At 41.6% G+C, this 9,245-nt stretch overlaps 1 protein-coding gene across 1 annotated transcript; it reads right to left on the bottom strand.

The window, feature by feature from the left end:
* Positions 1 to 4,394: 4,394 nt before the first annotated feature.
* RSPO3 (R-spondin 3) lies at positions 4,395 to 8,753 on the bottom strand (the record flags this gene model as incomplete). The annotated part of the gene is made up of 3 exons (XM_010087137.1): positions 4,395 to 4,592; positions 6,994 to 7,140; positions 8,562 to 8,753. Coding segments are annotated over 3 exons (537 nt in total), but the record flags the coding sequence as incomplete, so codon positions are not given.
* Between the last annotated feature and the right edge of the window lie 492 nt (positions 8,754 to 9,245).

The raw sequence follows: 9,245 nt of genomic DNA, 5'->3' as shown, positions 1-9,245 counted from the left end.
AAAATGTATGCACTAAGCATATTAAAACTGCTCAACAGCATATACTGTTCCTTTGGTTCCCTTCTGTTCACCAGTCTGCATCTATAATTCAGCTCTTCATCTCAAAAGCACTGCTTTCTCTCTTACTCGTGTTGTACATTAAAAAAAATCACAACATAATATCTGTATTCTTCTTACAGCACAAACTGTTAGCTGAGAAGCTACCTTGCCTCCAGGGGATTGCAGTCTTGTGAATTTTGACTTGTGAACTGCTCCTCTTCCTTTCATAACAGTATCCTGCTTTCAGACTCTACAAGGTGACAATTCCTACACTCCACAGTGAAAAAGAAATATGCTATTCTACATTTATCCCACCATGTCGTCATGTCTAATGCTTGAATTTTTGCCTGTCGGGAACAGAAACTTTCTTTGGTCTGTGTTTGCACACAACCAGATGCAGTTAACACTGGTTCTCTCCTTTGAACATGTGAATGCCACCAGCATGCAAATGAATCAAGGTATGAACAAGGAACAATTGAAATATATTCTTTATTTGTGTACAACAATACAACAGTGTGGCCAGTGTAACCTAACTATTGGCTTGCATAATTCCCAACTTTCTAAGATGTCCTCCTTGTTCACTTAGTCTTTTGGTGAGTGTTTTTAGTCTCTTCAAACTGATCAGAACATGTTCTCTGAAAGCACTTAAAACTGTCTGCTCTCTGTGGGGTTTATTTGGGACTCAACAGAAAGTCATATGGTGAATGTTCTCTTCTTGGCAGAATTACTCATGCATGAAAACATGCAGTTCCTTCCCCACAAATACTTTTGTATGCAATTCTGATATTTGTCTTTTGGCCAGTAAAAGTCAATCTCACACATTTGCAGACAGAATTCCAAAGGGACTTTTGTTTGGCCAGAGCACATTTGTTAAGACAGAGAAATAATATTGATGGATAATTTGCAGTTTTTGAAGAGCTCTGCAAGTTATGCTTTTCCATTTGCCGTTAATGGACATGGCTACAGGAAACACATGACTCTCAACATATGCCTATCAGTGAAAGGTGCCCAAAAGATGTAAGTGTGGGATGGTAAAAGTAACAGTGCACTGCACTGGGGGAACAAAACAGAAAGTTTTTTTAGAAAGAATAAACTGGAACTTAAAATCCTATAGTCATGCAGACTATAAAGAAGTCACCATCATGGGATTAAAAGAGGAGAATTATGAAGTAAATTGCAGTGATGTTTGGATGGGACTGAACTATAAAAGGAGCCTGTATATGAAACACATGGGAATTACCACGTCAGAACACTCTGGGATCAAGTAATTTAGTGCTAAAATTAATTAGAAGAACCTTTTAGGCTAGTTGGGCTATTTGTATCCTCATTCTTTCCATTTGCTTGCATTCATTCTGAAAATACTAGCACCTTCTCCCTTCATTTTATAAACAGTGAGGGGAAAAGAAAGAGTTGTAATAGATCTCACCAGCTTTAATGACACACCAGCAGATGGAAATTAAAAAAAATCTCTTCTTCATCTGTTTTATCTTGTTTTGTGTTGCCATTCCAGAAACATGTCCTTGCTTCTGTGTGATAGCAGCAACTTAACTGACTAACATCCTGTCTCTGACCTCAACTTCTTGAGCAAAGTCGTTGAGGCATCTGTGACGAGCATACCCTGTCATCATGTGCTCTTTGCCCTAGCTCCCTTGGCCACAGATATCTATTTAACATGGAAATGGCAGAGGCTGACTGAGCTAACCCTCTCTTCATGGCCGCGGATAAAAGATTAGCAGCACTGTTAGCAACTGCTGGGTCTGCTGCTAGAATTCAAAAGCTGATGCCGTGAAATCTAAACTCCAGAGTAATGCCTGAGTAGCAATGGGGAGTTGTACAATACAAAAAAGTGTTTTCAATATTTCTGAACAGTAAATACAAACATATTTACATTCTCTTTCCTTTCCCAAAGTGTTTTTGTTGTTATCTCCTTCTACACTCACTGACTGGGCACAGCTCTGTAAGAACAGAGCCTGTCTTGGTTTCTTGTGCAATTATTCTGTTGTTCAAAAGGGAACAGAAATTTCGCTCTGTGTAATAAGGGACAGTGGCAGCAGGGAAGATAAGTTGCCTGGAGATTAAGTTGAAAAGCTTAATTTCCCCATTCCAGTAGGACCATAAGGAAAACTCTTAGCTTAATTCTCAGTTTCCTGGCTTGTCACCATAATCCATCCCTTAAAGCTCTTTTAACCTAATGTTTTGTGTGTGAATTTCCTCAGTTTTATTAAGAATTATCTTTTTTAAAAAATCTTTAAATTAATCTCCCTGTGAAGGTGTATGAAAGTGAATGGGACAGACTTTTGTGGATACCGAGGAGTATACAGTGGTGGATTTCAGCACATTAGAAAAAAATGGCTTTCAGACATAGATATACAAATCCTAAGGGCACAGGTAGAGTTGGAACATAGGTTCTGCATTGGTTGGAACATCTGCCTGCATTGTTTTCAAAGGAATTGTCTACTGAGTGTAAAACAGGCTAGAATATAGTCTGTGACTTTCTCAAAAGGAAGAAAAAATCCACATGGTTATGCACATTGCAGAAAAAAAAGAAAGAAAAAGATTCATGATTGTGAACAAATTCTTGTGGTGCACAGTATTTTTCAAGTATGGTTTGGCTCGGATCCCATAAAATAAGAATTGACAGTAAAATGCTTGAGTAGTTTCTTCTTAAGTACTTACTACACAGGAACAGCAGGCATTTCTCAAAGAGAAATGTCTTGTCCCTTCTGAAGACATTGCCAAATTGCCATAAACAAATACGTAACATCATTATCACCCCCCCAAAAAACAGTTTCACAGTTCCAAATTCCAGTTCAGTCCTATATTTTCGGCTCTGGCAAAATTAGCTTTGGTAGATAAAAAAAGACTCTTCCCCCAGTTACAGTGGGCTAAGGAGAGGCTATACTTCAAGTTGTGCCACTGTGCAGGAACAGAAGCAAGCATGGACATTTTGAACATAGATTCTAAGCATAAGGGAATCTGTAAATAGCTTGCCTTGTCTGCTCTCCTGAGACGGATACACCTCTCTACCTCTTCAAGGCACTGCCTGACACAAGGAGGAGGAGGAGGTGGCATCTACCCCACAAGTTCCCATAAATCAGTAGATCTAGCCAGTTCTTGGGTGAGGGGGAGGCACCTGTAGCTGTCTGGTTCATAAGATCTTACTTCTGATGTTATTTCCCTTCTCGTGAGGTATATTCCTAGGGAACAAGCCAACCTTCAAAATGATTACAGTCTCCAAACCCCTTCAATATTTCTGTAAGCAATCTGCAGCAACCCTAGCAATCATTTACCAATGAAAGAGTAAGCTACTACTTGGTACCAGTAGCTCCTGCTGGCTCACAGGTGTTCACACAGAGGGCAGCTGCTCCACCTGTTCCACTCATCCTCAAAAGGGGTGAAACATTGCTTTTTGAGTTGGGGGGGGGAGGAGGGGGAAATAGAAGGGCTAGGGAAATGGGAAGGATGGGGAAAAGGGGAGGGATGGAGAAAAGGAAATAGTCCATTGACACCCCTGTGCCAACCAGAGTAACTGCACCAGGGACAGAACAAGTAACTTCCCCGCTGTAAGAAAGGGAGAAAAGGGAATGAGGGAACAACAATCTCTCCTGGGTGGAATTTGTATAAATTATTATTTCATAGACTTCTTAAGCATCTCCAGTTTTCAACACGTGGGATGCCAATCACTAGGTGCTGTGATAGGGAATAAGTCCAAAAAGCTGGCTCGCATGGAAGGGCAGTTCTGCTGGCACTCTTGCTTATTGGGTGAAATAAGTGGAGTTTCCCTTGGCTGCCAAGCAGTGTTGTGGCCTTTCTCCCATGCTGGGACTCCATGAGCCAGATGTGGAGGGCAGGATGAGGCCACGTTGTTCAGCCAGAGCTAGCAGAAAGAGTTCAGGGTGGGAGAGAGGCCATAGCACTGCAATTGCAACAGTTATGGTCTTACCTTTGGGAAGCATGAAATAGGAATCGGTTTGGAGGAATCCCGTGGTTGAAGTGTGAAACTTGGCTGCCTGATGCCCAGCAAACAACTCCCACCATGACATGTTTTGTGATGGATCTTTCTGTTTTGAGCTCCGCATGCAACCTCTCATCTTGGCAGCTCTTTCAGCAGAACTGAGAGAGAATGTGCCTTCCCATCCAGCCCACCCTGTCCTCTCTAGATCACACAAAGCGCATTTCTTGAGCAGCGTTAGGACTTTATTTACGCCAGGCAAGGGCACAGTTTTCTCCAGACCAAAAAACACCACATCAATGGGACCTTTGGCGAAGCCTGCAACCGAGGCCTGGGAATTCAGACGTGAGTTATTAAACAAGCACAATACCAATCTCATATTATGATGATGATAACGTGGTACCTTTTCCTTCCTTCTGACATCTCTTTCTTTGTACAATACATTTTCTGCTCTCGCTTGTAGCTGGGCAAGGATTACCCCTTGCTGACGGGTGCTGTACGATCTCTCTGACCCTTACTTCATTTCCTCTTTTGAAACCACATGTTTTTCCTTTCTTTGTGCAAGGGCTCCACGGACTCCACTCACTAGCTTCACAGTGCACTGCAATAAACATAGGATAAGCTGAGCCTAGCCAGTATCTTTTTGTATACACAATGCATATAGTACATTAATTTTATTCTGCATCAGCCAAGAGGTGGAAAAAATTGATGGAATTAGTCAGGATTTGCAGCAGTGAATTGACAGAAATTGGACTGCTGAGGATATACTGCACAAAATAATGTCAAATAATTATATCAGTTACTGTTTAGTACTCGCTGTTTTGTAATTCCATTCCTGAAACAGGGCAACAATACCACAATTGGTTTCAATGAAATCAGTTACCGGGGCTTGTTCTGAAGTTGCTTTGGTTTTGTGGAGGTTTAAATACTTGTAGCTTCAGTGGCATTAAACTTTGGTCATGCCTGTGTGAAAGTAGAATGAAGTCACTGGGTCAAGCTGCTGTGGCAGCAAATTCAAATGTATTGAATTTGGAAATCAATAGAGTTATAAAGGATGAACTGATGTCAAAAGGCATTACATTAAGAATCAGGTGTCTTTGGTAATCTGCTGCTTGGTATTCAGCTTAAATAGTGAAAGAGCCATCATCTGTAGCATATACAAGCTGTAAGTATGCAAAGCAGGGGACAATTTTGGTTGGGGGAGTGCAAACTCTTCAGAACAGTGCAGGTTACAGTTTCTAAACCACAGTGATCTGAATGTGCATCCCATACTATTGGAAACTCAAAAAGCATGCAGCTGGACACTTGTCCAAACAATGTAGACAAAAATGGGAGTAACCTAGGAAGCTTAACAATGTGCTCTTAATAACTATCTTTTTTTTATACCATGTCTTCAATATCCTTCTCTTGATAAAAGATAATGAACATTTATATTTACTTTATGTTCACATGCATGTTTAAGACTATATACCACCACTGAAGAAAGACTTCCAGCCCCTCTATAAGGAGGATTTTGTAAGTCAACATTTTTCCAGCTCCAGAATTTACTTCCAAATTTTACAAAACCTAAAAATATAACTGACCTCAGGCAATCTCTGAGACTTTCTCCAGTGAATTGTCATGTGGGTCATTTTGTTTTTCATATTACACTGGAGTTCTCCTATTAAAATAATTGGCCTTCACGTGCACAAAAAGGTTCTGTTTTTCCTCCGTAGCTTTAAATGGCTTTTCCTAGTTGAGACTGACTCATTGTTAAAGCAGCTAAGTCTACAGCACTTGGAAACAGCCATCAAGAAACAAAAATGATCCCTTGAATTTCGTTCAAAGATGAAAGTCTTTGCTTGAAAATAAAACTGTAAAAACCATCACTACCACCTGAACTAATATATATTTGGGAAGGAAAATGCCAAACTACTGTACATTATTTTTATTCCTGCATTGTTTCTCCTCCAAAATACTCGATGCCAGGGAGAGCAATGTGCATGATACTGTGGGGGAGGAGATTTCCATCACGGCCAGACTGCACCTAAGTGCTCCCTGGTTGCTGGTGGCTGAAGAGGTTACTGCTCCCACCACAGTTCGTAGCCCTCAGCCACCGCAATTCACGGCCAGTGTACTAAAGTAAGTTGAACCTTGCTGCAGCTTTGGCATGACCATGGCGGGGGATGCCAACTGCAGCAGCCCAGAGGCAAATAAATCACTTGTTCTGCTTTCAGCTGGAGGGGTGGCAGAGGGATGGAGCAGAGAGTTAGGTGTGGTGACCTCCAAAATTGCCCTGGTGTGAATAATCGGAGCTTCTGAGTCAGAGGCTAGAGAGATACAAAAGCAGGTCTCTTCTCCACAGCCAGTGAGTCACAGGACCGGTGTCACCAACCTCATTCCCTCAGTGACAGTGCCACACTATTTGGTGTTTCATTTTAATCCTCAGTTTCTGGAGTCAGGTGATTATGTACATATATCATTTTGGGATTTGGGGTTTTTTTGTGGGTTTTTTTTCCTTAATGTTTTAGTTTCTAGCCCTCACCTTTCTGAATGTAAGTTTCCAAATGTTGGTGCACGCATGCTTTGAAGGCTCAGGTAGTACAAGGGAGCTAAAGCAAAGCAGTTAGTATTTTAGTCTTTCAACTAGACATGGGGCCTGGCCCAGGATTTTTTAACTTTTGATGTTAGCAGTGCTGCATAACATCGTAACAGAGCAAGTAGGAGATGGATGTCATTCTGCCCCAGGGCAGACCAAACAGGCTGTATTTCCTGAGGCAGAGTTGCCCTTAGCATCAAGGCTGTGTTCATGGAGCACAAGCAAGCTTGTGCCTCTTGTGAAATGGCAGACTTGGGAAATACCTTGAATTTGTTGTGCTCAAGAATATATCTTGTGATGCAGAACATTTCCATCTTAAGCTGCACTTCCCTGGTGTTATAACTGATCTTGCAACTCGTGCCCTCCTCAGATTTCTCATCCCCTGTGAGAAAACCTGGCAGGATGCGAGGGTGACTGGACTTACCGATGCTAGTGCACTCCATTGTGTGATTGTTGGCTTCCAGCCCATCGGGGCACTTTTCAAGGCACTTCCCACTGTATAAGTAAAACCCACTTTTACACTTTGTGCAGAAGTTTCTTGTGAAGCAGGTATCACAGTCAGCTTTACATTCTGAAATGCAAATAGTAAACAACAATGTTGTTGCTCTTTGCCATGGAACACCTATGGCCTCTCTCGTATATACCGGAATCACATGGTTCTAGCAATGTTAAACAGTCTTCAAAGGGACCATGTTAAATTTATATCTTCTTCATGGCCTGTGCACACACTGAGTCCAGCCACAAGTGACTTTGGCGTGAGTGAGGTTTTAATAAGGACAGCCTGCCTGATGCTGGACAGCCTCACACTGCTTGTCTTCTTGCAGATGTATGAAGACTGAAGACGGAGCACAGCACATCAGAATCACAGCATACTGCTTCTGCTCTTCTGCACTATCTGTCTCCGTTCATCCAGGAGAAATAAATTACGCCACAATTTATTATCTACTTAAGACTTTTTCGCATCAAAATTTTTTAATTTTTTTAAAAGACTCGCTGATGTTCAATCAGATGTCCTGTAGTATTTCATGTATTCGCTACATGACTACCCAAACTGGCATTAGTGGTGTATTTCACAGTTCTGAGATATTTTTAAAAGAAATACATAAAAACTTGTGTATGACACAGCTTATGTCTGATGTGCAAGGCCACACACTGCTAGAAAGTGAGCAAATACTTTACAGTGTCAAGTTACTCTGTAAGACTTTACTCTGGGGTCCATTCATTAAATAGCTTTTATTTCTAGGCAAAAACTGGGAGAGCTGCTTGGCCATCACTCATGTTTTTATATCACCTGTGGGATTAAAAGCAGTGAATTCAACAATATAAAAAGGAGTAGGGAGGACATTGCAATCTTTTCCAGTTCATTTATGATTCAAAATACATGATGGGGTCAAAATATTGCCTGAGCAGTAAAGAATAGAGTTGGGTACTCTGTCTCCCAGCCCAGAGGCAACATGAATCAGTAACTTCCCCCAAATCAGGCTGAAACCTGGCCAGCTGAAACCTGGCCAGCTGCTACAGGCATTTAACGGACTATACCGAGTGTGAGACGAGATATAAAGAGACCAGGGTAAGCCACACCTCCAAAGAGTGCCACCTGCAATCTTCTCTCCTTCTTTCAGGGGTTAAATGGCTTCAAACTGTGAGATCCAGCATCCCTCTGGACACTGCTCTTCAGAGCTGCCATGCTCCCTCTTGCTGCCCGAGGGCAGTGCCAGCCCTTTCCCATGGGGGTGTAGAGCAGGAGACTGTCACCCAGGTCCTAGGCAGGTCGTTCATGCAGAGTAGGGGTCCCTGAGCTTTAGGCTGTTTTGTGATTTTTCACCTTAACTTGTTGCAATGGTTAGTATTTATTGCACTATTATAAAAGAAATCAAGAAATAAAAGACACAGCCTCTCCGTCTGCTTCTCTATTGACTTGAATCCTAAGGGGACACAGCATTTGAGAGAGAACAAACAAACCCATGCACTTACCCTTTCCCCAGCACTTACTTGCACACTTATTAATGTCGGGATACCGTGTCCCATAGTATCCGCTTGGACATGAGGAAAGACATACTCCGATCTGTTTCATGCCGATCCTCTCCAGAACAAAAAAGAGCCTGGGCTTACATGACAGGCATCCATTGTAGTCAGAACATGTAGCGCACCCTCCTTGGCAACCCTGGCTCACGTTAGGATGCACTGAGGAGACAAACATTTAAAAAAAAAAAAAAAAAAAGTGAAAAAGTGAGAGAAGAGGAAATTAGACAGGACCATGAAATAACAGTTCCTCTGTACTTCCAAGGGTAGACCATCCTCCTTTTTGCAGCTCTTAAAAATGGTTTCATTTTTTTCTTTTGTTTCTTATGACTTGACAGTTCATTTCATTATTTCATCTGCATAAAAATGAGAAGCCCAGCTGATGTGCTCACATCTTGCAGAAAGAGCTAATAGCCAATTATATTTTAAATAGATTTTATGGCACAGCAGCAACCTAGAGAACAGTTATTTTTCTTTTAGTTATTTTCAGTGGCTTTTATGCCTTGTATGCATTTGGCTCAGCAGATAAATACATGGTCACTTATCTTTGCTTTTCCTAGCTGGATGATTAAAAAAACCCTGAGTGTATAATTTCCTTCATTGACTAAATGCCATTTGATGGAGTTCTGCTGTGCGGGAATATGCCCTTGTAAG

The sequence above is a fragment of the Pterocles gutturalis genome, unplaced genomic scaffold (genome assembly GCF_000699245.1).
Source record: "Pterocles gutturalis isolate BGI_N339 unplaced genomic scaffold, ASM69924v1 scaffold46686, whole genome shotgun sequence".
Taxonomy (NCBI): Eukaryota; Metazoa; Chordata; class Aves; order Pterocliformes; family Pteroclidae; genus Pterocles; species Pterocles gutturalis.
This window is presented reverse-complemented; position numbering and strand designations above follow the sequence as displayed.